Source organism: Natator depressus, chromosome 18 (assembly GCF_965152275.1).
Source record: "Natator depressus isolate rNatDep1 chromosome 18, rNatDep2.hap1, whole genome shotgun sequence".
NCBI lineage: Eukaryota > Metazoa > Chordata > Testudines > Cheloniidae > Natator > Natator depressus.
The window spans coordinates 11,316,428-11,343,656 of record NC_134251.1 but is presented as its reverse complement, the minus strand read 5'-3'; the positions used below and the strand labels follow the sequence as shown (position 1 = coordinate 11,343,656).

At 54.0% G+C, this 27,229-nt stretch overlaps 2 protein-coding genes across 4 annotated transcripts in view; one reads left to right on the top strand and one right to left on the bottom strand.

Moving 5' to 3' along the window:
- Nucleotides 1–9,039, top strand: part of C18H1orf167 (chromosome 18 C1orf167 homolog) — a 28,358-nt gene extending 19,319 nt beyond the window's left edge. The window contains exons 17-22 of the mRNA XM_074933924.1: nucleotides 3,158–3,425; nucleotides 4,708–4,816; nucleotides 5,065–5,302; nucleotides 6,201–6,336; nucleotides 7,194–7,304; nucleotides 8,521–9,039. Coding sequence (XP_074790025.1) covers nucleotides 3,158–3,425; nucleotides 4,708–4,816; nucleotides 5,065–5,302; nucleotides 6,201–6,336; nucleotides 7,194–7,304; nucleotides 8,521–8,580 — 922 coding nt within the window. The 3' untranslated portion in view covers nucleotides 8,581–9,039. The remainder of the gene's footprint in view (nucleotides 1–3,157; nucleotides 3,426–4,707; nucleotides 4,817–5,064; nucleotides 5,303–6,200; nucleotides 6,337–7,193; nucleotides 7,305–8,520) is intronic.
- Nucleotides 9,040–11,025: 1,986 nt separating this feature from the next.
- On the bottom strand, nucleotides 11,026–27,169 carry MTHFR (methylenetetrahydrofolate reductase). 3 transcript variants are annotated; one of them, XM_074933927.1, is made up of 12 exons: nucleotides 21,954–22,091; nucleotides 21,795–21,851; nucleotides 20,344–20,582; nucleotides 19,834–19,944; nucleotides 19,443–19,636; nucleotides 18,404–18,654; nucleotides 17,375–17,509; nucleotides 16,766–16,946; nucleotides 15,810–15,992; nucleotides 12,828–12,935; nucleotides 12,388–12,507; nucleotides 11,026–11,849 (listed from the first exon to the last, which is right to left on the bottom strand). In XM_074933927.1, exons 2-12 carry the CDS (start codon nucleotides 21,803–21,805, stop codon nucleotides 11,652–11,654), a joined length of 1,731 nt encoding a protein of 576 aa, XP_074790028.1. In that variant the 5' UTR covers nucleotides 21,806–21,851; nucleotides 21,954–22,091; the 3' UTR covers nucleotides 11,026–11,651. The 3 variants fall into 3 exon arrangements, with proteins under 3 accessions (XP_074790028.1, XP_074790027.1, XP_074790026.1); XM_074933926.1 differs by lacking the exon at nucleotides 21,795–21,851 and adding an exon at nucleotides 26,962–26,993 and having other exon boundaries at nucleotides 11,030–11,849; nucleotides 21,954–22,202; XM_074933925.1 differs by lacking the exon at nucleotides 21,795–21,851 and adding an exon at nucleotides 27,017–27,169 and having other exon boundaries at nucleotides 11,031–11,849; nucleotides 21,954–22,202.
- Between the last annotated feature and the right edge of the window lie 60 nt (nucleotides 27,170–27,229).

Genomic DNA, 27,229 nt, shown 5'->3' with positions numbered 1-27,229 from the left:
CTAGTGTATTCAGAGTAGAGGTTTGTTGTTTTGAAGGCATCTCCGAACTTGGCATGGGACAGTGTCAATGAGCCAGTGACTCAGGCAGAACCTCCAAGCCTTTCAGGCTGGCTGGAGCGGGAAGAGGCAGTCTTTGCTGAGAGGAAAGGAATCTTGAGAGTCCGTCAAGCTGCTGCTCTCCAAGCCCACAAGCAGGAGGAGGATGCTGCCCGCAAAGCTGCTGGCCTCTGGAGACGTGCAGTACTGCAGAGGAGAGCTGACGGGCATCTCTACAGGCACAGACCCTGCGGGCCTTTCAGAGCTGGAAGCTGGTGTGCAGCAGGAGATGTGGGGCATACAGGCGGATCTGTCCTTTCGCTCTTCCTGGTACGAGCAGACCCTGCGGCAAAGGGAACAGGGGTCCTGGGAGATCCGGAAGGAAAGAGAAGAGGGCTGTGCAATGAAGTACTGGAATCTGTGGCTATCCCAGCACATGCTGTCTGTGTGCAGCAGAGCAGATTACATCAAGGTTGTGAGCAAGCAGTGAGGAGAGGAATGGGGAGAGCGGCACCATTATCAAACTACAGTGAAACCTGCCTTAAGCGATCACCCGAGGGCCTGTAAAATTGGTTACCTAATAGAGATGGGTCTTCAAGGCAAGATCCGACTAAACTGTCCTGGCAACACTGGAAGTGATGGCTGCAGGGTGGAGGTTGAGGTCCTTAGTACAGGCTTCACTAACCCCGAAGGATGAATAAAATTACCTCGACATGCCTTGGGTACAGGGGAATTTTTGTTCTTCCACTTTGAGTGAAATCCTGGTCCCACTGAGGCCCATTGACTTCACTAGGGTCAGAATTTCACCCTATCAGGTTAAAAATCCTGTTTAAAAAGCAAGTGCTCCTCTCTTTTACTGTGTTACAAATAACTTGGTAGATTATTAAAACCTCTAATTTGCCATCCCCTATTTCTGCATTTCTCAGCACAGGCAGCACAGATAAACGAGTCACGGTTGTCCCTCGTCACTTTCGCTTGCCAGCCCTCCTGCGCTAACTCACGGCTGCAGTGTGTGTGTTGCAAACACAACAAGAGAGATGGTTCTTTGTTTAAAAAGCAAGCCCCTCTTCCCCTTGGAGTTGCACAGTACCCACTGCACAGGAATACTTCTGATGGCCTGAGCTCTTGTGAAATCTCTTTTTTACAAAATTTACATTTGGGGATGAATTGGACCTGACGGGTTGGCTTCCATTTCTGTTAGTGTGAAAAATCAGAATAAAGGATCCTGTGGAGAGAAGCAGTGTCCATAGAACACAAGGACATGAAACTATACACTGAACTATCACAAACGTCTCATCCTGACCCCTTTTACCTGGATTGTGGTTTAAACCCTAGGTAAAGCTGGTAGTCTGCCTCAGAGCCCCAAGCTAAAGGCCAGACCCTGAGATCCTCAGCCGGGACCAGCACGTTTTAAGCAGAACAATGAGGAGTTCTCCATATAAACGATTGGCACGATATAGCATCTATTTTGTACTTATCTTTCGTTGAAGTCAACAGGGATAAGGACTTGGGGCTTGTCTACGGGGCAAGTTACTGCACGGCAAGCCAGCGTGAGACTCTTCTGCAAACCAGCTGGCCACCCACTAATGCCCCATGTGGATCCTGCTACAGTGCACTGAAAGGCCAGCCCTGCTCTGGGACTGCAGGATTTGGCCCGAATAGATTTTCTTGTGAGGGGCCAAATTTCCATTAGAAAGCAGCAGAAACAAATATCCTGTGCCCACAAGCTCACCCTGACTGGTTTAGCAATTCAGTCCATGTAGCAACCGCCCCAGAAGGTATGTCTGAGAGAGATGCAATCTTTCCTCTGCCTGCAGTGCGTCTGTCTATCAATAATCTTTCCACTGAGCGCGTCTTTGATAAGGAAGAACTTCCCGATTTCCCACCTGGGCATGCTACAGGCTGAGCTGTGCCGCCTCCGGAGGGGGGCATTTTTCATGCTAGGATAACCCACTATAGATGCTCTTGATCTCCAGAGAGACCCGTCAAGTGGAGAATATTTACACCTCAATCCTACAGCGCAGGGGATGATTTGCATAATGGGAACTCTGGGGGAACGAGGAACAAAGGAGCAGGCCAGAAGCTGAAAACGCATGGGCCGGTGAAGCTGCAGTGGAAGGCTCTGATGTGTTTCGTGTCGGTGTGTTACTGTTTGGCTACAAGGGGAAGTTATTCTGGAATAAGGTAGGGTGGGAATTGAAAGTGCTATAGCTATTCTGGAATAGGAGCATCCACACAGAACGCTGTTGTGGAATAGCTCTTGTGCCCAGTTTCTCTGCGTAGACAAACCCGTAACTGAGCAGTATACTAAACAAAACAGAGATAAAACCACCTTTTTTCACTTCTAATCAACCGGTTCCAATCCAGCCCATGTGTGTAACAGCCAAGTATTGTGATAGCTCATAGGTGTTCTATCTGAAATGAGTGTTGGGTGTTCTCGCTCCAGTTCCCCATGGAGAGAGTCCCCCCCCACAGCTAATCCACCACTGTGGCCTCCAGTTGATGACACTGGAAACAGTCTTGGCAGAGAAGCCAGGACCGATACTCTAGAGGCTGATCTCCCTTCACAGCCCTGACCTGAAAGAACCACTTCTTGGGGTTCAATGCAGTGGCAGGGCAGCGTGGTGGTAGCTTGTGTCCATGCAGGATCTGTTCTGTGGGCAAAGCAGGGTTTTAGTATACAGGGCTCTTGCTCGGACACCTTTTGTGAGCGATATTCACTCTGTAGGCGCCTTTGCATTAATATGGACCCCAAAGACTTATCATGTGACAGAAAGAAATTGATGTTCCCCCGATCACAGGAAGTACAGGCAGGCAACCTTCTGGGAAAGGCTAAGTGAAGTGATTGGGAGCATTCAGCAGAAAGTAGCTACAGTCCAGAAGTCTGGAGCTATTTGACCTCATCCTCCCAGTGCCTTTGCCCAGGAGTACTTGACAGCACAGCGTGAAAGTGGGTGTATCCCCAATCTGAGCAATCTGATCTGGTAGCTTTTTGCACTTGCTTTGAGTAGTTGTAAATAACCCCATAGGATACCAGGTAGAGGAGACTCGGACTGGTGCCTGCTTGTCTCTGATGCAGAAATGTTACTTCAGGAACCCGTAATTGTGGATTCTTTTCCAGGGTCCTAGTTGCTTGGTTCCAGGTTACCAGGCGTGGAGCCACGCAGCATGAAGCCTTCACTCAGACTGTGCTCGCCAGGCAGCAGCGTAGCCTCACACTGTGTTTTGCCCGCTGGAGGATGGAATTCTTGAGAGCTACGAAGTGGCAACAAGAAGAGAGAGACAGCAAACAACAGAGACCTGCTTGGGCTAAATCCTTTCAGCGCTGGAGAGTGGCCACTAGGGGGCATCAAGCCCTGCACTTAGACTCCATGGCTGTGGTGAAACAGGTGAGCAGGTTCTGTCTGAGTAGGGCCCTACCAAATGCACAGTCTGTTTTGGTCCATTTCAGTCATAGGATTTTAAAAATTGTAAATTTCGTGATTTCAGCAATTTAAATCTGAAATTTCACAGTGTTGTAACTATAGGGATCCTGACCCAAAAAGGAGTTGGGGGCGGGGGTGTCGCAAGATTATTTTAGGATGGGTTGTGGTCCTGCTTCCCTTACGTCTGTGCTGCTGTTGGTGGCCTTGCTGCCTTCAGAGCTGGGCAGCTGGAGAACCGTGGCTGCTGGCCGGGAGCCCAGCTCTGAAGGCAGAGCCATTGCCAGCAGCAGCGCAGAAGTAAGGATGGCAGGGTCTGGTATGGCCACCCTGACTTCTCCGCTGCTGCCTGCACAGCTGGGCCCTCAGTCAGCAGCCGCCACTCTCCAGCCGCCCAGTTCTGAAGGCAGCAGTGCAGAAGTAAGGGTGGCACGGTCTGGTATTGCTTCTGCGCTGCTGCTGACGGGGCGCTGCCTTCAGAGCCGGGCGCCCGGCCAACCGCTGCCACTCTCCAGCTGCCCAACTCTGAAAGCATTGCAGAAAGAAGGGTGGCAATACCGTGACCCCCCCCAAAATAACCTTGTGACCCCCCCCCCCCCGGCAACTCCCTTTTGGGTCGGGACCCCCAATTTGAGAAAGGCTGGTCTCCCCCATGAAATCTGGATAGTATAGGGTAAAAGCACACAAAAGACCAGATTTCAAGTCCGTGACGGGTTTTTCATGGCCGCGAATTTGGTAGAGCCCTATATATGAGACAACTCCCTGCTCTCTGAAGAAGAGCCCAGCTGGGTGACTTTGCTCAGAGACTGGCGATGGGGCTTGTCTCAAAACTTAGATACACGGGCTCTGATGGTGTGACTGGCTACGTGATGGACTGTGACTCTGCTTTTCAGGCTATAGACATGCTGCTTCCCTGTTGAAACGCAGCAACCAGCTGGTGCACATCACACAAGCCAAAAGGACTAGACCAAATCCTCTGCTCCTAAGAAAGGTGCCGCGGGACAATTTCTACCCCACAGAGCAGACCGGACCTTGGTTATCACAGTCCTTTCTGACAGGCCCACAGCCAGCAAACTGCACGAGACTCCATTTATTTTTAAGGATTTAGTCAGCCCTGCTGGGATCTGAACCATGGTGTGTCACACCTGGGCTCAGCTTGTGTGACTGCCGTGTGTGTGAGGGGAGGGGTTTCCCCCCTCCTTGCTTTTGTGTTAGGTCTTGATGGCTGCCTTGTAAATTCTATCCTCAGGCCTGCAACTACTGGACGAAAGCTGCTGCCTTGTCCCAGAGCTCCCGGCAGCGGGGCACCCTCATAGGAGCCAGGAAGTGCAGGAAAATGCCCCTGTCTTGGTCAATCAGTAAGAATCAAATCCGCTTCCTCCTGTCTGGGGGCTGTACAGGGAACAGCAGGGCGTTGTTGGAGCATGGGGGTGTCTGTCTAGAAGGGAGCCATCTACTCAAGCTCTTCTGTAAATGATTAATTGAATAGGATGGTGGCTGTGGTCTGTTTTGGGGGCTTTTGGAGCTAAAGGGAGAACAGCACCTGCCGGCTCTTTACCTTGCCACGGTGGCATGCCCTGTGTGATTGCTGTGTCTCCTTCCACAGAGCCGAGACGATGCAGAAAAAGGGATCTTGGACCAAGCCCAGCGACTTACCATAGGCTCCTTCCCAGCGCCTTCCGTCGCTGGCTAGTGATCTACAGAAACCAAAGCAGGACACAGAGGCTGCCAGTCCATCAGCTTCTGGAGAGTCCTGGTGTGGTGGGCTGGGCACCTGGACATGCCTGGCCCCAGGAGGGTGGCACCGAGCTGGTACCAGATGAGCAGTATAGAAAACGGCTCGGGTAAGCACAGGGTCTGAACACGGTCAGCACCAAGGGATCTGGAGAAGGAATCGCTGGTAACTGTGTTGTCACCTTCAGGTTGTTTCCTTCAGTAAGCGTCGGATCGTGAAGATGGACGTATCTGACCGAGCAAGACCTTGAAATCCCCGTTCTTCTTCTTCCTTCCCAATGGGGGCCCTGACCATAGGGCCTGGCTGTTTAAATGGAAGGAGCATTTCTTAGGTCTCATTTATGTGCGTGTGCCTAGCTTCCATACTTCTGCTGGGGGGCAGTCAGCATGAGGAATCGCCATGAACAATTTATTGTGCTCTGGGGGCTCCGAAGCAGGGAAGGGGACGGGGGCAGTGGACTGGTGATGGTCACTGGTTCGAATCTGGAGCAGGTGGGCAGTGACCGAAAGCTGTGGAACATACAAAAGTAAGATGGGGGTGTCAGTCCAGGCCTGATAGGAGGTCAGCGTTGAGGCACATTGGCAGGGCAGCATGGGGGAAACTCGTACCTATCGAGTGGATAAACAGAGGCCTTAACCCTGCAGCGTTGTTAACTGAACCCCCCTATCCGCACTAAATGTGCTAACCAGATAAGCAGGGATGAGCCTTGTGTCATTGTTAGAGAAGGGGGCAGTGAGTCCCAGCTTGTCCCCCCTCCTCCCACTGCACCCTTTCCGGCCAATGGAGAGCACACAACAGATGCGCCGCGAGTCTCCAGTCACTAGATGTAAGGAGCTGAGTGCGGGTTAGAGGTAAGAACTGCCGGTGTCACTCGATCCTGGCCTTGGAGCGGCGTCAGGTCCTCCGGGAAGCAGTCAGGCCGGCTGTGTCTGTGCCGAGGGAGAACATCAGCTGGGGTGAGTGCAGCCATCAGTACGAGCACGTTCCTTTTCCTTCTCTGCCTCCAGGACGAAGTACCTGAGACGATGGCAATGCAACGTGCTGCTCCGCCAGTTCCGGGCCGGCAGGAGGATGCGCTCGCTGGAGAGCGGGTGGCTGCGGTGGAAGGACACCAGCAGGGCAGCACTGATCGTGCGGGCGCTGGTGAGTGAATGTCTGGGCCCATCCACGAGGGGAATGCTCCTGCACTGTCTGTCCTCTCAAAGCCCCACCCTCCCGGGAGGTGAGTGGATAGTCCCCATCCCCGTGTCACAGCTGGGGAAGCTGAGGCCCAGGGAGGATTAAGTGGCTTGCACCTAAGGTCACACAGCAAATTCCTGGCAGGGGTGGCGTGAGAACCCAGGAGTCCTGCCTTGTGTCGCTGACAAGCTACTAACCCACACTCCTCCTTACTCAGTGTCTTCCCTCCTCCCTTTACCTCCGCAATCCCCATAGTCTGTTGTCCTCCTCCTTGGACAAGTGACTATTTGGGACCTGTTCTGAGCCCCACCTGAGGGTCCCAGCAACAGGTGTGCTCCTTCAGCTGGCCTCTGGCCCCTGGCTGACTGCTCCTAGAGTGCTGCTGGTGTGCAGGCTGCTTTGCCAGTGGGTAAGAAGTGGGGCCCCTGCCCCAGAGAGCTTGCAGTCTAAACAGCCTGAACGCTGGCTGAGGAGGGGGAAGGAGATGCATGGCCCAAACCAAGTGACTGAGCAGTTTTCCACAGGAGTCTGGTTAGCGTTCAGCTTAGTTGTGAGCTCAGTAGAAGGGATGTGGTGTGAGTGATGAGGGGAGGCTGGCCAGCTTTTTAGGAGGAGGTGGCTCAGCTGCTCTGCAGCAGCATTTCCAGGTCACGGGGGCCTTCTGGAGGACCTAGAGAGATTTGGCCAAAGGCAGTTATCATGTGAAGCAGAGAAGGGGTTGCACAGAACGGGCTGGAAGGGGCAGGGACCTGGAAGCCAAGGAGGCAGACGGTGCTGGGCAGAGGGAGCTAACCTCTGTGTGCTGCCTTTTCTCCTCACAGGTTGGGCAGAGGCTGCTAGAATGGGGCTGGAGGATCTGGAGGAGGCGCTACCTGCAAAGCCAGGTGGCCCAGAGTTTCCTGGAGGGTGAAGACCGGAGCCTGCTCGCCAGGGTAGGAGCTTACTGCTCGTCCGCTTGATCTCCCAGTTAGTAGCTGAAGCTTCAGTTCTGTGGACTACAAATTATTTGTATTATGGGAGCACCTAGAGGCCCCAACCAAGTTCGTGCCCCATTGTGCTGGGCACATCACAAACGCCTAGTGAGAGACACCTCCTGCCCCAAAGAGCTTATAGCCTAAAAAGGCTTGGTAGAAGGTGGGCAGAACGGCAACGAAGAGGAGGGAGCAGAGAGGGCACTGAAGGGAATGGCGGTTTTTGGGTATTTCCATTCTGTGTGTTCCTTATTGGAAAAGAGGAAAGCAGATTGAGGCCTGTTGGTGCACAGGGTTAATGAAGCCTTAGTAATCCGAGACTCTGCTATTCAATCTGGCTGAGGGGTTGCTGTTGTCTAGGGAGGTGTGTGGATTAGCATGTTCCATGTGTGACAACGCCATTGGCAGATGCCCTGCGCTCTCTGTTACTAGGAGGCTGTTTCCAAACTACGCTGACTCAGTTTTATGCTGTTCTAACTAGCAGGGCAAGTAAAGCTGGTTGGGAGATGCTGCTGACCCAGCCCAGAGCCCACGGCGCTTGCCTGGGCCAGGGGAAGTTCTTTCCCCCTGGATCACTCCTGCAGTCGGCTGGGTGCAGGAAGGAGAGTAAGCTGCAGGATTAACTGTTTGTGGAAATCTCACTGCAGGCCCCTTCTCGCTGTATCGCAGGGAAAGTGGAGGAATGTCAGGGTCATGTACAAACAGGCTGTGTCTAACACTGACCTGCGAGCAGCAGATTGGCTGGCTCTGCTGGTGTGACTTGATCGTTCTGCCTTGGGAGCAGATTCTGTGCTCTAGCCAGTCTCCCTGAGTGCTAGGGAGGGGCAGGTCTCTGAGCCAAGCCCCAGGGCTAGGGGTGGCAGGGAGGCATCCAGACAAATGCTCTTTGGCCCTATCATAAAAGAAGGGGATCCCAGTCACATCCTGCTGCATGAGCCCAGGCCACGCCGAGCCCGTTGTTAGAAGTCGGAGGCCCAAGCCTAATGCAGTGTGTAGAGGTGGCAGGGCCCACTAGGCCATGCAGTCTCGCCCAGGGCATCCAGGTGGAGCACTATAAACCAGGACCTCTAGTCCACCTCTGTCGTCGTCAAGATGAGGGTGGCTGGGGCTGCATTGCAGAATGCTGGGGGCCACCCAGCTCTGACCTGGGTCTGACTTCTCCCTTTTTCCATTTCAGGCCTTTGGAAGGTGGCACCAGCTGACGGTGGCCCGTCTGGAGGGCAGAGGACTCTGCTGAGCTTCTGGAGGGACTGGCCAGAGCGCACCTCGTTGGCCCAGCTGAGAACGTGGCTGGGTACTGAAAGGAAGGGGTGTGTGTGTGTGTGTGTGTCTCCTTTGAACACTTATCAAGAATGCGGGCCAGTGGTGCTTTCTCAGAACTGTCCCCGCTGGGCAGCTGCCATGGGTACCAGCTTCTGGCAGAGCCAGTCCCTGCTCTGCTAGTGCCGCATCGGCCTGCCAGGCAAGAGCCCAGGAACTCCTCGGAACAGAGTGTATCCAGCCCCGGGCTCAATTTCAAAGCACAGGACACCCTGTCTCCTCTCTGGCCTGCGGCGGGGGCGTATTCGCTTGAGTTAGCTGGGCACTCTCCTTGCCCACTGGCCTTGCCTATGTTGGTGCAGGGCAGGACCAATGGACTGCTGGGGGCATGCAGCTTGTTTGTTGCAGGCTGCCGGCTGTGCTGAACGTGAGTTCTGATTAAAGGTCGGTCTGCCACGCACTCTTTCCTTTGAATCAGGGGTTCAGCTGTGACCCTGTATCACAAACGGCTCCACCCTGGCCAAGGCTATGCCAGGATCCAGTTCTGTGATCTGGGGGGGAAGAAATCAAACTCTACTCCTGCCTAGGAGTTCCCTTTCTGCTTGTGGGTATGAGCCTTCCAACTCATCCAGCCCCTGCTTCCGCTTAGCATCAGATACTTGGCTAGGGGCAGCCCAGGCTGGCTTGAACAGGGGCTTTATTTTTAGGTCTGCCTCTTCCCACTGGGGATTCTTGTGCAGCCCTCAGCTCCTGCATGTGTTCCCGTCCATCAGCTCCTCATTAAGCCCTTCGGTGGGTGGCCAACCTCTGACCCTCTGCCTCCCGCAGGGTCCTTTTTCTGCTGAATGGGTCTGTGATGAAGAAACCTGCTGGGAACAGCTGAGCATCAAAAAGCTTTGCTGAGGCCAGGTGGGCACGTCTGCCCCCAATCATTGCTGCCCCCACCCCCTGCCCCTCATTAGATCCTGCAGTGATTGATCTATCGAGGGTGATTACAGGGCATCAGCCATTCCCCACGAGGCTAAAATTAAAGGGACAGAAGGATGCAGAAACTACTTCTGCCCAGTGCTCATGGCAAAAAGCATTCACCCAGCTGGGCAGGGATTTTGAAATCCCTCCAGAAGCTGCCCTGAGCTTGCTTGTCTTTGATGGCAGTAGGTCATCGGCCCAAGCTTTGCAACCCTGGTTTGTCCAACGTTTGGTGTCGCTGAAGCAGGCAACTGACTCTTGCTGCTCCCTTAGGTGCTTGTTTCAGACACATCCCCCTGCCTGATGGGGCCTTGAACTGTCAGTGGCGTTTTCTGGTGAAGGCATCTTTCTCCTCCCCTACACCCCCAATGCACTGTGGCATAGGGGACATGACACATCAACTCTGCAGCATGGTTTGAAGTTTGGCCAAAAGTCTCATTTAGCTTCATCTCCCCCCCCCCCCCCCCAGTAGTAATGCTGGGGACAGGCTCTTGTACAGAATGGGCCTTTCCCACGGCCCAGCTAGGCCCTGGGGGGACTGAATCCTTGACCCCATGAGCTGCTAAGTTTAAATACAACTGCTGCTGCCTGAGGGCTGTTTATTTTTTGAGCTAGTGCTGTGCTCAAGCCTCCCCCTAGCTGCAAGTGTACAGCAGTTTGAGACAAAGTCCCTGCTTGTGGTGCTCAGGGACCCACGGCTGGCCCCCCTGCCAGCATCAGCTGTGTTCAAGGATGTGCATGCACCACATCAGAATGACTCTGCCAGGCTGGACTCCCACTCCGGCTTGGAGAGACAGTTACAACATGGTTTGGCCTGATCTTGCAGCACAGAAGACAACACTGCACAACTGAGGAACATGATCAGACTGGTACAGAATGGTACAATAGATGGTACAGGCCCAGCAGCGTTGCAAAAGTGAACCATGTTTTAACTCTGTGAGACTTAGAGTGTTTACCCAAGTACCTCTACAGTGTAGGGATTAGGAATAGTTCATCCTGGCCTGAGCTGTCAGGAAAAGGAAAAAGCTCACACACCAACCGTGCATCATGTTGTGACACTTTTAAGGTTTCCCCTGAATTACTATAAAGCATGAGTATCCACTGCCGGAGGGTGAAATCCCCAGCCCTGTTGGCCAGACTGTAGCAGGCTCAACCAGCTCTGTAGCCCAGCCCCAGTGGTAGGTTGTGCGCACACCCCAATCTGCACCTGTACCAGTGGAGACCATGGGCTGTAAAATCCAGGCCCTAAGCAGCTGGTGCATGAAACACACTAGCCCCAATGCTACAAACTCCTAGCAGCTTGGCCTGGCTAGCCCTACCCTTCACGGTAAACACTGCTCCCTATAAGCAATCTCACTGTCATCCTTGAGCACGGAGAGGATGTTGGCATGAGTCTAAAAACCACTTTCAGCTATGGTAAAGCTGAACTGAGCTAAAATACAAATCCAGTGCAGAGAGTGTGCACCCCATCTTATTGATCCAGAAATGAGGCATGCCTAGTGTCTGCTATTTATTAATTAATTCCTAATCACCAAACTAAAGATTAAACTGACCTGGAGAATTCCCTTATTCCCGTTCCTTTAAAAAACAAAAGGGGGGGGGGTTGGGAGAAAACTTGACCAAGTCTTTTAGACCATGTAGTGTCCAACTACCCCAGCAGGCTGTCTCTGCTGCAGGGAGTGGGTGAGTCTCCACTAGGATCACATTGAAACAAACCCTGAAGAGGACACTGAAAAAGCAGCTCGATCGTTTCTTAGAATGCAGCCTACAGTTCTGCTGGGAGGTTCAGGTGGCTCTAGCTGCCATTAGCATATGAGAACAGACAGTGGGACACGTTTCGTTTGTAACAGAGAGGGGCGTTGGGAAGCCCCTAATGGAGTCTCGCTCTGGGAGAGACGAGCATGTGCCTCGGGCAGAGCAGGCGAGAGAACGTGGCTCAATGAGGAGGCGAGAGCAGAGTGGATGTGGCCCTTGGGCGGAGTGTCTGGCTCCATGTCATGCCGAGCCGGGCTCCTCTTGCCCCCGGCAGTTGTGCTGCCTGCAGTGAGTGGGTGGATGGACGGAGTGAGCGGCTGTGACTCACTGCTCCGTGGGACAGTTCAAGAGCTCGAAAGTGTCCTCCACGACCTGCCACAGGCAGCTCTCCAGCGGGAACTCGTTGTCCACCAGGTTGACCAAGTAGTAGTTGTCGTGGATGTACTGGATAATCATGCGAGAGGGAGACTCCTCTTCATACAGCTTAGCCCACTGCTCAATCCACAAAGCGAAGGCCTCATCCTGCCGGGACAAAGGCAGAGAGCATGGTACAGTCACCCCATGCACGTTCGTTATGTTAGCTGCGACTCCTACAATGTCGTCTAGGGCAGCTAGTCTTGGGAGGGGAAGAGAGTGCGTATGGCTTCGCATCTGCCCCACCCCACAGCTGAGGAGCTGGGCAGTAAATCAATGCATCCTCCTGCTTTCTAGAAACCATGTGTGTGCGTATTCTTTCACCACTGCTGCTCAATACTGCCTCAGCCTCAACTGCTGTGGGAACTGGCCCAGAAATACTGGGGCTGGCACTCACGTCGCCCACTTCATATAGACAACAAATACATAATGGGGGAGGAGGGGGAAAATCTTGCAGTCCTCACTCAGGCAAAGCTCCCACTGCATAAGGACTAAAGAGCTCAGGATGGACTCCATCTAGGCACTAATGTGGCCCTGTGACTGTTCAGTGGGTCTTGATAAAGAAGAGACAAAACCCCCTAAACCCAACCTCTCTCTAACCACCGGCTGGGGATAAGTTCAATGTCAGCTGGCGTGATGTTCTTACCTTCCAGTACATGAAGCTAACTGGATCCACAACCGTCGGCTGAATGATCTCTCTGCCTGGGAAGATGCCCCAGGTCACGGCGTTGGGCTGCAGATCGGGAGCGTTGGTGATGTTTTCACCCTGCCAGGAGGAGGACGGGACATTGGAAGCGCCTTCTAGAGCAAGATGGTCCTGAGCGGGAAGTGGATGCAGTGGACCTGGTGCAAAGGTGCTTTTATGGGCACTACTTCCCTGAAATTAAACTACCCTCCATCAACCAAACGGTGAAAAGCCAACGGCTCAGGAAGGAGCTGCAGGGAATAGCTAGTGCTGCTTCGCCCTGTCCCATTACCAACTCCCATCTTCCTGCCCTGCTGGCAGACTTGCCCTCTCTCCTTAGGACTTAGGCCGCCTGCATCTCCATGACGTGGCAGGAGGGAAGCGGCTAAGCATGCTCTTACCCGGACGTTGACAATGTGGTAATTCACTCGGAGCTCGTACTTCTTCATCTTCAGCACTTTAAGCAGCGCGGTGATGTTCTCGCTGGAGGTGAAGAATTCCAGGTATGCCTGCGTGGGCGGGAGGAAACAGAAGCCAAAACTCAGTGCAGTGCAGGGAAGGGAGGAACCAGTGGGGAAACCCAGCTGTTGAGGACTCATCCAGTTTTCTGAAGCCCCAGTAGCTAAAATGGGGGAGGTACTAAGAATCCATCCATCCCACCCCTCGAGACAGGCCCATACTATCCCCGTTTTATAGATGGGGAAATGGAGCCCGTGGTAGAGCTGGGAATGGCCAAAGAAACAAAGTGCCCAGCACACAGAGGTACCACAGGGCACAAGCCCAATGTATTAATAATCCTTTGCAGGCAGCCTCTTACCCATCCTCCTAGCTTCGGTCCTTCAGAGCGAAGGGGTCCAAAATCAAGTCTCCCTGTAGGCTCTACAGTAGGGGATGCACCCAGGTAGCTAAGCCACAGCCTCCGCACCTGTCATTCCAGGCGCCCATAAAGCAGCAGGTGCTGGCTGTTTCTACGAGACTCAGGCTTCATATCTTTGTTCTGTGCTGCACCCTCGTTGGCAATTTCACCCCCGTGGTCCGGTGAGCGAGGCCACAGAGGGTTATCCCAGCTGGGCTCTAATGGGGGCCTGGTCGTTCACAGCAGCACCTCTTTTGTCTGGTGTCCTCTGCGTGTGCCTAACACAGCCTAATTCCTCGTTTTCCCCGTTGGCTGCTGCTCTGGGCTGGATTCAGCAACTGCCTCCCTCCTAACAGCACTAGCTCGGTTTCCTGGCCATTGTGTTGGATGATTGATTTCCTTGCTCCTGGGGAATCTTTCTCCACTCAACTGTATTTGCCATCTGCTGGCCCAGCGGCTTTAACAATCCAAATCCCTTTGAATTAGCTTGTATTGTTCCCCACCATGTGCTGTGCTCCCACTGTTTACCTTGATTATGGGGGACCCCACAATAATCATAATAATGATCTGGCCCACAGGACCATCCTGCCCGGCCCCTGAGCTCCTGGCCCGGGAGGCTCGTCCCTGGACCTTCCCCTGCTGTCTCCCTTCCCCTGCAGCCATGTGGAACAATGCTCTGGGCGGCGGGGCTGCAGAGCCCGGCTTGACCCAGTGCTCTGCTGCGCAGTGCGGCTGCCCGTCTTGGTGCAGCCGTCCTGCCAGACACCGGTGCTCCAGGCAGCGCGGTAAAGGGGCAGGGAGCAGGGGGGGTTAGATAGAGGGCAGGGGAGTTCAGGGGGTGGGCAGGGGCGTGGATAGGGTCAGAGGGTGGGGAACGGGAGTTGAATGGGGGCAGAAGTCCCAGAGGGGCAGTCAGGAAGGAGAGGAGGAATTGGATGGGGCGGTGGGAGGCCGTCAGGGGATGGGGGGGTGGATGGGTCAGGGTTCTCGGGGGGGCAGTCAGGAGTGAAGGGTCCGGGGCCGGTCAGGGGACCGAGAGCAGGGGGGATCGGATAGGGGCGGGGGCCGGGCCATGCCTTGCTGTTTGGGGAGGCACAGCCTCCCCTAACCAGCCCTCCATACAATTTCAGAAACCCGATGCAGCCTTCAGACCAAAAAGTTTGCCTGCCCCTGGTCAGGGGACAGAGCGCTGATCTGGGAGGCCAGAGACCTGGGTTCTCTTCCTGGCTCTGTCACTAGTCAGCTGGGTAATCTTGGGCAAACTTTTTCCCCCCTCCGTGCCTCAGTTTCCCCATCTGTAAAAAGGGGATAATCAGCCTTTGTAAAGCGCCTTGAGATCTGATGAGATATGCTATGTAAGAGTGAGGCATCCCTCTGAGTGAAACTGCAGGGGAGAGTTCAGAGAAGCAGAATACCAAGACACACGCTGGAAGCTGACCAGGACACTGGGTTTAAGGTCATTAAAGATCCCCATGACTTTCTCAGTGTTCTATTTCATCCAAAGGACAGCACTTCCTGTGCCACCATGTGAGGCACTGGGTCAGGACTGGCTCAGAGGGAAGAGCGCCACCTCCTGGATACCCCTGCAGGCAGCACTTAAAGTGGGGCCTGGTTCATGAGTGGATGGGAGGCATCCCAGGAAAACATAAGTAGCACTCTCCATCCCCAGATGTGAAACACTTCAAAGGCCGGTAAGTGGCACTGTCCCTATTTTACAGATGGGGAAATTGAGGTTCGTAGGTTAACTGGCTTGCCCAAGGCAACATAACAAGTCAGTGGCAGAGCCAGAAGTACAGTCCCAATCTCCTGCCAGATCTCCCTGCCTGCTCTTGCACAAGACGGCAGAGTCACAGCAAGCTGGCAGAAAAGTCCCTTATTGGGCATATAGCCAGATGCTATCACTTCCTGTGGTGCAGGTTTTTGGAAAGTAACGAGCAGAAAGGTCTGGGAGGGAGCTCAGGGAATTTAAACTAGACGTGTCCTTAGCCCAACAAACCCCAGCTCTGAAATAAGTAGCTTTGGAAAAGAGGGTGAATGGAAGAGGCTGGTACAGCAGCCTTGGGACACAGGCATTGGGGTAGGACTACCCAGATGGCAAAAGCCTGCCTTCCAGTGAGAGGCTTTATCTATCTATCCAAGAGGAGATTGACAGGTGACTGGACCATGGTCTAGAAGTGCCCAGGAGGAGAAGATTCCCGCTGATAAAGGGCTCTTCAATCTTAGCAGGCAAAGGCGTCACAAGATCCAATGGCTGGAAGCTGAAGCTAGACAAATTCAGACTAGAAATCAAGTCCCATATTTTAACAGTGAGGGTAATTAGCTGCTGGAATGAATTATCTAGAGATGGGGTCATCATGTGAAGCTTCAAAAATCTAGGCTGGATCTCTTTCTACACAGATACTTCTATCTCAACCAGCTGATACCGGGCTGGATGCAGAAATCGAACAACGTTCTTTGATCTCCTGCGTAAGAGACCAGACTAGATGCTAAGGGTCCTTTCTAGCCGTACACATCTATGGTTTGGTACCTTCTGGAAGACATAGCCCCCACTGGGCCCCCAGCCCACGATGGGGTCAGTGGACGGTCTGCCATTGATGTTTGGCTGGGAGTTGATGGTCAGGATTCCTCTTCTGTTCACCTTGTCCAGCTGCTCCTTCAAGAGGTTGGTTTCAGCAGCGAGAGGGTCGTCGTTCCAGGGCAGGCAGGTCACCTGCAGGAAGGAAAGAGGCTATCCATTACCATAACTTCACAGCACCAGGCAATGCCTCCTCAAACAAGACTCCCGTGGGTGGGGACATGGCTGCCCACCTCATCGGGCAGATGAGCTAGTGAGAGCACATCCCACAAGTGCTCTTACCTTGTACAAGGCTGACAGCTCCCTTCTGGGTGCAAGTCAAAATCCCAGACAGCTTCTTTAAAGCCCTACATGGTCTAGGACAGTGGTCCCCAACCTTTCTTGTGGGAATAGCATACTGGGCAGGCGCCAGACACCCCACTGCTGAAATGCTGCCGAGAAACGGCAACACTTCTCGGCGGCATTTCGGCAGTGGGGTGTCCTGCGGGCGCATTAAAAATGCCCTGGCAGGTGCCACATTGAGGATCCCTGGTCTAGGGCACCCTGTCTGAGACCCCTTTCAAACCAGGGGGGCTTTCCAGCTTGCGGTCCCCAGGGCTGAACTCATGGGGGTTGTCCCTTCTTACCAGGTGTGCCACTACTCTGATCTTGGCCCTTTCACAGCACAGGGACATCTTTATCCAGGCTTGTTCCTAGCTCCCCCGTGCTGAGAGTCCCTCCCCCACGGTCACAGAGTGGGTTTGGCAGAGGAATGCCCTGACCCCCTGTGTAAAGGAATGTCACAGGGTGCTTGACACCTTTGAGATAAGCACCATTGTCTCTCTCTGAGCCAGTCCTTGTTGGGTGCTGCACTGCCCCACTCTCCAATGAGCCTCCCTCTCTGTTCTCAGCCCCAGGCCTTCACTCACCTTGTGCCCCTCCCTGTTGGGCTCTCTGGAGATGTAACAGGTGAACACCTCGAAGACGCTCTCCTCACTCGTCAGCTCCTCCCCCCACATCTTCAGGAGCTCCTCCCGCGGCGACTTGCTCTTCAGGTAGAAGAGGTAATAGTCCTTCAGCTCGCCGAAGGCTGGCGAGGAAGAGTTCCCCCTGCAGGATGGTGCAGAGAGACAAGGTGTACGTGCTGTCTGTGGTGGAATGTGACCTGCTTGACTGTTCCAGCGGGTGGGGAAAAAGCCACCCCCCAAGGTGGGGGGGAGAGTCGCAAATACGATCAACCAGAGATCTGCACCCCCACCACGTTGGGGCCACCCACTCAACCCCACCCAGCAGCTCACCCCCTCATGCAGCTCTGAGCTACTGGGCACCACCAGAGGTTCTCCTAGCAAAGTATCACCAGATGGGCTAAGTGACAGGACTCCAGAAGGGTCTTGAAACAAGTCCAGCAGCCTCTGCCAGTCCTACAGAGACGCCTTCCATTTCAAGTGATGTCAGAGCGGATGGTCCCATTACTCAAATGGCTTCCTGCTCCACTCCTCACTGGCTCCAGCCCCCTTTGGCCTAGGCCAGAGACTCACCAGCGGCCATTGGGGAAATCATCCCATTCCTGAGTTCGGTGAATGTAGCTCTTTGGCCTGGAGGCCCAGAAAATAGGCCGGACGTCTTCGACTCTTCTCTTGGGGTGGGCGCTGACTGCCCAGGGCAGAGGCCGCCTTGGGGGAAAATAGAGATTATTAGGATGGCTTCTCTGTAACGGACTCCCTGCTTTGGGACTGAAAGCACAGCAAGTAAATGCGTTTTACGGGAGAGGCAGGGTTCTGGGGCAGGCTGACCGGCAAGGGCTGAAGCAGAATTGAGAGATGTCGCTGCATCCAGAGAGGCACTTCCCTCCAGAGCGGACACCTCTCCCCCATTCAGGAGATGGCGGCGCATGCCAAGGCATTCATTATCCCCCTCTCGCGTATGCTCCCAGGCAGCTGGGCAGTTTGTTAAAGATGAAATACACAGGATGGGCACCTGCCCTTTTCTGGGGGCTAGACAGGCCTGAAAGGTTGGGTATTTTTAAAGAAAAAAAAGACCCCAATGTTTGTGTCTCCCACCCTTGCTGGGCAGCCCCCTGCTCGACTATTGAACATTTTCCCTACTGCTGCCGGAGATCACAGTAGGACCTTACTCAGCACTTAACACCAACGGGCAGGGAAGATGAAAAGTTCTTGTCTCCTGGCTGCTCGTCAGGCATTTGCGTTAAGCGTTTGTCCAAAAAACCCCAAACAAACAAAGCCACAACAAACCCACACATACACCACAAAACAAAACCCTGCCAATAGGTTTAACCAGTCCAACTACAAACCACCTTCCCCTCAGTTGCTGCAGCTCTCACCCCCTTGGTACTTAGAGGTCACAATCCTCCCAGTTCTCCAGTCTCCCACAGAGTACTCCAGGGAAGGCTGGACCGAAATTTCTAATGTATTGATACAAACAGAAGGAGAGGGTGGCGGTGTGCGGGCGGAAAGCCACCAGCTCTTTTTCTTTCCTTTACAGGTCATATCTATTGAAGGTGCAGCTGTGACAGGAGGAAGATGCCCCAGGAGTAGCTCTCTGCTCACCTGGGGTCCTCTTTCCAAATGCCCAGACGTTTGAGGATTTCAGTGGTGGCCACTTCTCTGTTGAGGGTGTAGAAATGCAGGCCGGACACCATGCCGCTGTCCAGCAGCTCCCGGCACATGGACGCCGCCAACTCCACCCCGTAGTTCCGGATGGCTGCGTCGTTGTCCTTGATGGGCTCGATCACTTCTTTGATCTCCTGCGGCACCTCGAGTTTGGAGAGCTTCACGAGCTGGCGCAGAGAATGGTAACCCTGGGCATGGGATACAAGGGGAACAGGGAAGGGTAATACCCGACGGAAAGGGTCAAGGCTGCTAACGAGGTCTCTCAATTTTCAGACCTATTTCTGCTCCCCAGCCAGTTGACACAGTAACATCTGTACCAGGAAAGAGTTTTTATAGTAGTCAAAACAGGAGACTTTGAATCAGGACTCCTGGGTTCTATTCCCATCTTTATCACTGCTTTTAGTGCAACCTCAGACAAATCACTTTAACCTGTCTGCACTCCATTCCCCCTGTTCCCAATCTTTAAAAAGAAGGAAGTATTTACCCCCTTCAAAGGGGGCAGGCAATTGGGGGAGCGGGGGTTAATTCATGTCTGAAAAGCACTCGAGACCTCCGCAGGCAAGGCGGAAGCGTAAAGAGGAATGCAAAGCTCCAAGTCGCTGTTCTGTACTGTAGCATCCCGGCTGGTGTCTTTAGACTGTAAAACTCTTCAGGGAAGAGACATGCGGTTATTGGCTTGGCACTTGTTCAGCCAATGGCTCCAGTTTACCTATTGCATCGTGCTACGCGTGCTTATTGACATGCCTAATGAAGACCTCCTGGAAAGGTGGCTCCCACCATCCTTCCATTACTTTGTTCTGCTATGTTTTTGCTTTGCAGGGACAAGAGTCAGACAACACTCAGCACCCTCATCTCCCAGTGACTTAGAGCTTTAGTGGAGAGTGCTTGGGAGCTGGCAGGATTTAGCTCAAAAATCCAGCCATGAACCCCTCCTGGCTGCTCACTTCACCCTCCTGGCAAGGGCTGGGGATCTCACCTGTATGGGAAAGATGCCAGGTACGATGGGGCAGGTGATGCCAATGGCCTGACAGTCCTTCATGAACGTGAGGAAGGTCTCGGACCTGAAGAAGAGCTGCGTGATGATGAAGTCAGCCCCAGCAGAGACTTTCTCCTTCAGGTGCCTCAGGTCAGCTTCGTAGCTCTCAGCTTCAGGGTGGCCCTTGGGGTAACCTTCAGAGAGAAGAGGAGGAGCTGAGCCAGGAGGCAGCCCGCTCACTCTTCCAGAGCCTCAGTCATGCTGGGGCATCAAACGTCTGAACCGTCCAGCACCCACAAGCCGTCGCTCAGAGTCCTGCCAGCACAGTCTGCCGATCCCCACGGTCAGAGGCAAACCCCGCCACAGCTGGCCCATAAAAAGATGCGTTTACCTGCCACGCAGATGTCAAAATAGTCATCGAACTCGCAGCGAATGTGCTTCACCAAGTCGACGGCGTAGTTGAAGCCTTCCACCTCTTCCTCCCACTCCTCGCCAATGGGGTCTGCGTGAGGAGACATGGAGACGGGTCTGACCCAGGGCCTGTGTATAGCAAAGCTCAACCAGTGCTAGATGGGCCGCCCATTAGAGAGGAAGAGTAAATGGAGTCTCCAAGTTCACTGGCTTCCTTACTTGGTTCCACCCATGGGCCCTTCACCCCCCCGTCCCCCCGAGATGGAGACACCACGCCTTCTGGGTCAAGGTTAACTCCTCTCAGCCCTAATTCAGAGGCCTGAGGCAACAGGGAGAACAGATTCGGACAGATGCTTAACCACATGACCCCAGAACTGGGAGGGATGTTAGATTGCCAGGTTGGTTCATTCCGGCTCCTCCCACAGAGGAGTCGCTCACTGGAGGTGAGGGTAACTCTGGCATTATCCCCAGGGCAGAGAAGAATGCTCACCTCCTCGCAGCGCCATGATGTTCTTCAGCCCCAGACGCTTGGCCTTCTGCAGGTGCCCTGTGATCTCCTCCTTGGTCTGGTTGCAACATGTCATGTGCAAGACGGTCTCCAGGCCACAGTAGTTGACGGCCGTGTTGGCGATGATCATGGAGGAGGTCTCCTTGTCGGAGCCTGGGTCCCCCGCCGGGTGCCAAGTCACATCAATGAAGAGGGGGCCGCCCATCCCCATGCGGTCAAACCTGCAGATTAGAACAGAAGCAGTTTATTGCTAGCCTGTGGGGGTGCTGCCACCCGCACGCCTGGGATATCGCACTCAGCGCCGGGCACCTCACTACCAGACAGCATGTGGCAGACGGGAGGGAATTTGGATCAGAGCAGCAAGAACAATTACTGGGCTGGAGAAGAGACCAAGTGCTCACCTCAGGAGAAGAGACCAAGAGCTAACTCGCTCCAGGTTGGTGAAGGAACCACTAAGGGCCACTGGCAGATCAACACCACAGAGGCGAGACCATGTTCAGGGATATCCAAACAGGTGGAACTAGCAGTTTGGGCAAGATATTTTTTTTTAAAAGAAGGGGAATTCTAGGCTGGATCTACCAGAAGCTTCCTCCCAACCACATCTAGGAGGCTGTGGCATCATCTTCCAAAGGAGAAGGTGGCAGGCCCGTGGCTATGATACGCATCTAGGGAATAGGGTACAATGGGGACTACTGGGAATAAGCAGGCGCTGCTGGGGCCATTGGGAGGGGAACTAACAGGTCTAATCCAAGTCCAGATTCCAAACGGAGGCCTGCTCCAGATGCCAGAGACTCCCCTGCCTTCAGCGCTGCTGCACCTGCTTACCCCAGGCTGGAACCTGGCCATGGCATGGGAAGCGGGGCCCTGCTATTTCATTAGCACAGCACGGAGGTTTTCAAACCACACCTTTCCCTTTCGATGTTGCCATGGTGATTTGTGACCAGAGAGGCCCTTTCTGCACGGGCTGGGCACAAGAGGCAGAGCGTTCACGTTACACAGCGCTGCAGGGGTTTGGCCTGGACACACAGGGAGAGACTCCCACCAAGATGGGGAAAAGATAGGGGCCTAAAGCAAAGCATCTAGATGACCGGGAAGCAAGCAGGATTCATGTTTCCAAGGCCATGGGCCCCGCAAGACTAGACCAGCCACCGGTCCATCTAGTTTGGTCATTGCCAGGGGCAAAAACTAATACACGATGCTTCCTGGAGAGACACCCATACACACCCCACCAATGCACCTACCGGATCCTGCACACTAAGCAAGTGGAGGATTCCTTTCTGCCCCCCTGCCTGACCCCACCGTGATCAGCTCAGACTCTAAAGCATGAGAGTGGATTCACCTTTAGCAGGAATATGTTCGCATACAAAATGATCCAGCCCCCTTAGTAATCTCACCATGGTGTTTAACTCTACAGGGATGCAAAGATGAATTACCTGGAGTCCATCACCCTTCTCAGCAGGGAAGCACAGACCCATTACCTGCTTCTTCACCTGGAAGGGAGACAGAGCACAGGCCTGAACCGGCTCTATCAGGCTGTCCCCCAGTCAAAGCCTCACACCTCCTCCCTGTTCCCCCCACCCCACAGGGCTCACCTGGAGATCAGATTGACCGCACCATTGGCCGTCCGCGGGGGGAAGAACTCCAAGGAGAACCACTTGTCCCCGGAGTCGTATCGCCGACGCATCTTCTCCCGCAGCCGCTCATGGCGCTCAGCATCCAGGACAGGGGTGGAGCATCGCGAGCTGTCCTTGGAGCTCTCACTGCCGCTGCTGCTGCCCTCCGACCTGGAACTGGCACTCCCATTGCTGGCGCTGTGGGGCTCGTTGACCATGATGCGCTCTCTGGGAGGGGGCGAGGGGAGGAGGGTGGGTGTCACTGCCTAGGGGCTTTTGTGGGGTGACTAGGAAGGCAGTTTATGGGAGGCTGCTCCAAGCAGGAGCTGGAAGAGGGTGCTGGAAGACAAGCGGATCACAGGGCACAGGATGTAGGAGGAATGCATGTTGCCTCCCTGTTGTCAACGATCCACCACACTTGAAGATTTCAGTGGGGCTGGAAGGAGACTCAGGGGTTGTTAATCACTCCACACCCTCCCTTCCCTGAACTCGCCGTCCATGTCTGCTCAATGGTTTTTAACAGTACAGAAATCCCACTGAGCAGTGATAAGATCTGAGGAGCAGCAATGGGTCCTGAGCCCTCACCAGAACAGCAGGGCCAGCTGAATGACCTTGGCGCCTGCTAATGCTCCCCAAGGAGTTCTGGCGGGTATGGCAGTCCCTGCCTCCAAGCTAGCTCCTACAAGACCCTAGTCGGCCCTACTTAGCAGCTGCGCGTGGAGATCAGCCTGAGTATGCAGTGATGGAGAGCAGTCAGTGGACCTTATTCACCCCTGGTGTAACTCTGCTAAAGCCTAAAGTTAAACCAGGAGTGATTTTGTCCCTCGTCGGAATCAGTAGGTTTAAGAGTTTCTTTCTGAACTTTCGAATGCTTTACAATTTATTTACCGCAGCGTCCTCGTGCAGCTCGTGAAGGTCAGTCTGACCTTCTGGACAGGGACTGGGGTTGCCAGCAGCTCTGTCCAGAGTGGGCCGCGTCCAGCCACCTCTCTAGCACAAGATTTGTCCCCAGCAGGGCCATGCTCTCTCTCTTGTGTTTATTCCCAAACAGCAATGTTTCTTAAAATAGCTTGGGGAGAGGCTGGATCGCTACCCTCAGAACCCTGCCCTCAAGCCCATAGCCTTCTTCTCTGTCAGAAGTCAGATGGAAAAGTCCAGCACGGTCAGCTAGTCACAACGGCCTGACATGTGCCATGTGTGTTCCCTACTGTCTGTTACCTAGTGCTGTGTCCAGTCTGGCATCACAAGAATCTGCCTTCAGCTGAGAACTCTCCCATCACCCAGCATTCCTTTCGAATGAGATTCTCCCCATCCCACATTCCCCTCCACACACAGCCTCCTTGTCCATGCACTCAGCATTCCGATCCCTTGAGAACCTCTTCCCAAAACACCATGCTGGAATGCCTGGATGCAAGCTAGGAAAAGTCCTCTTGTCTGCCAGGGCGGCCAAAGGGAATGTAGTTATTCCTTGGGGGACAAGCTGCCAATCAGCCCCCTTCAAAATGCGGATGAACTGACTGATTGGCAAGTCTAACCTGAGCCCGGGAATGAAAACAGCCTGGCCTGCTGCTGGTCTTGTAGCAAAATCAGCACTTTACCCTTGCTTTACAGATGGCGACGCAGAGATGCAGGGAGATGAAGTGACATGCCCAAAGACACACAGCAAGTCAGTGGCAGAGCTGGGAACAGACTCCAGGCCTCTTAACTCCCAATTCGGAGCATGGCTCCCTGGCCTAGAGGTGCCTTGATAAGTGTCTCCTCTCAGCTGCTCTCCACCCGGTGCTTTGGAAAGAAGGAGCATACAGTCCAGCTCATCCCAGGACAGGCTGCTTTAACTTCTGTTTGGAGGAAGCGACAGCACAAATCCTGTACTTATGGCACCACCTGTCCATGTCACCCAAACCAGCCACCGGCAGGCGGACTTTGCTCCTCCTTTGCTGCTTGCATGAGGGCTCAGGCTGAAAGGATCAGGAGAAACGCTTAGCCTCGCCTCCGGGGACCCGTCCAGCTGGCAGGAGTTGTGGAAAAAGGAGCAGGGAGGCTGCTGATGCCAAGAGGGACCTGGGCCTCCAATCTCTTGTGTGCATACAGACCAGATGTGTGTACAGAGCAGTCACAGTAACAATTACAACTGGAGCAGAAACAACCAAAAGCAGCATAAAAACTCTGATCCTGGCGTTCAGTAACTGAGAAGTGAAGCCTGATCCTCTCCACTCCCACCATCATTGTTCTAACCAACAGCACAGAAGTGGGTGTTAATGGTTAGCCCAGTGGTTCTCAACCCGCAGCCCAGTCAGCACAGCTGCGGCCCATGCGACATCCTCAGGGGCCAATATAGGTCGTATTGGATGCAGTCCACAATGGTAAATAGGTTGAGAACCACTGGGTTAGACCAAAGGTACTGACTGGGAATCCTAACTCATGGGTTCTCTTCCCAGCTCTGTTACCGAGTTGCTGCAGTTCCTTGGGCAAGTCACATATGTGCCTCAGTTTCCCTATCTGGGATTATATCTCCACCTCCAGGGAAGGGTTGAGGCTTCATTCATTAGGGTCTGTACTGTGCTTTGAGGTCCTCTGATGAAAGGGGCAAGAGGAGGACAATTGATTATTGTAAGCCTGGAAAAGGAGCCTGCAGATAAGGTATCTCTACCAGCAATATGCCAGGCCATGCCCTCATCCTCAGATTCAATAAGGGCTTATTGGCAAGAGAAGCCAGACAGGGGCCGGTAACAGGTGAGAGACAATCATCTATCCAGCCTCTGCCTTCACCGTAGGTTTCGTTCATTCCCTGTATCCACTGGCTGTTATTGACGTGATTGCTTGGGCTTGCATAGCCGCAGCCGAGACAGCAAGGAGAGGTTGGAAAGCAAGAGCATTAGCAGGAGGGAGGATAATAGCTCACACAGCCTCAGTAACTAATGGAGTTACAGGGGAAAGGGGGCTGGAGATAGAAGGCCCTGAGGCTGGGACTTGCTGCTCCCTGAAGTCAGGAGGTGAAAAGTTTCAGAGAGGCAAAAATTTTCGCCCAGGCTTCAGAGCCAGACCCCGTGGTGGTGAAAGAGGAGATAACATGGCTTTTCTTCCAAGGACTGGATTGGGACAGCTTGGCCCCCGGCCACGCTAATCAGTTATTCACCTTAAATAACCCCCAAGGCAAGTACAGGAAGGAGCATATGAGTACATGCCTAGCTGCTCAGACAGATTGTCCCTCCCCAAAGCAGAGCAGAACCAACAACCAAAACAGGGTGCTGCCAGGCAGGGCTTGTGATGGACATTACTTCCCAGCTTTAGGATGGGAGGTGTAGCAGGCATCCTGGCTGGGTCCCACATTCCCCGACCCTGGGGGAGCAGTCCACTCTCCCAGGTCTCCTGAGCCAGGTGCACCTCTCCCCTGTGCATCTTAAGCCAGGCAGCCTAACACAGTGGTTCTCAACCAGGGGTACTTATACCCCAGGGGTATGCAGAGGTCTTCTAGTGGGTACATCAACTCATCTAGAGATTTACCTAGTTTTACAACATGCTACATAAAAAGTGTAGCGAAGTCCGTACAAACTAAAATTTAATACAGACAATGACTTTATACTGAAATAAGTACAATATTTATATTCTGATTTATTTTATAATTATATTGTAAAAATGAGAAAGTAAAAGCAATTTTTTAGTAATAATGTATTGTGACACTTTTTTGTACTTTTATGTCTGATTTTTGTCAGCAAGCGGTTTTTAAGTGAGGGGAAACTTGGGGGTAAGCAAGACAAATCAGACTCCTGAAAAGGGGACAGGAGTCTGGAAAGGCTGAGAGTACTGTACAGATTAAAGAAAGGGAGGCCAGGACTCCAGGGTTCTAATCTCAGCTCTCCCACTGAATATGATCCCTCTGTTTCCCCATCTGTAAAATGGGACTAATATTATTTCTAATAATGGGGGTGGGGGGTATTGTCCATCTCTATCAGCCCACAAGCCCCTTTCCCCTACTTCCAAACAGGCAGCTGCTGCCAGCCTAGGGAGGCTGGGTCCATGCCAGTTTGCCCATACTCCAGGATGAAGATATCCCCATAAGGGCTGGAGTACAGCTGGTCAGAAAGATTCCCTAAAATAAAAAAACCTAAACATTTTGGGGGAAGCTGGGGAGGGGGTGTTTCAGAATCTGCTGATTCATCAATTGAGCCATTTTACAGGAACAGTTCAGTTACCACTGTCTGGACAGTTCGTAGGCAACCTGCATAGGCTTCTTGTCAGCTCCCAGGCTGGGCTCCTTGCCAACCTGCTTGGAAGTCAGTCAGGGCTTGCTCCGCTGCAGCCAGCCTGGGAGCACATTTCATTTGGGAAACACCCCGGTTCAGTTTCCAAAACAAAACATTGTGAAATTTCAGTTCAGTGAAAATTGTCAGGTTTTCACCGTTTTGTGCCAGTCCTGCACAGGGAACGTTTTTGAAATCTCAAACCTTCCCTCTGGACGGAACAACAGTTTCCCACCCAGCTCAAGGCAGGAGTCTCCCTCTCTTTTCCCCTAAATCTCCCCCTTCCCCGCTTCTGCGCTGTCCTGCCTCGGGGCTCCCTCGGGATCTGGGTGCTCACTGTGTGTCCCCGAGCCTATTCTGTGTGTCCCCTATTCTTTCAGCTCCTCCCCTGCAATGCATCTGAGCTCCCCCACCGAGCCTGCCCAGGGATGGGGGCCTGATCCGGGGTCTCTCCCCCACGCACGCACCCAGCCCGGGGATTGGGGGCTGATCCGGGGTCTCTCCCCCACGCACGCACCCAGCCCGGGGATTGGGGGGGGGGCTGATCGGAGGTCTCCCCCCCAGGCGCGCACCCGACCCGGGGATGGGGGGGCTGATCCGGGGTCTCCCCCCCCCAGGCGCGCACCCGGCCCGGGGATGGAAGGGGGGGCTGATCCGGAGTCTCTCCCCCCCCCAGGCGCGCACCCGGCCCGGGGATGGAAGGGGGGGGCTGATCCGGGGTCTCCCCCCACGCGCAGACCCCGTACCCAGAGGGAGGAGCCAGGCCGCGCCGCCCCGGATCCGGGCTCCCCCCGCACGTACCCCGGCCTCCAGCTGTCCCAGCTCCACCAAGTTCCTGCGCGTGCCCGTTGCCACGGGAGCGCGCGTTAAATTCCTCTCTGGGGGGAGGAGTCGCCCAGCCGGACTCCCTCTCGTCACGTGGCCCAGAACCCGCCATTCCCCCCGCCCACCTCACGCGTCTCCTCGCACGTGGGGCGAGACCCGGCGGGGACGAGGGAGACGTCACGTGATTGC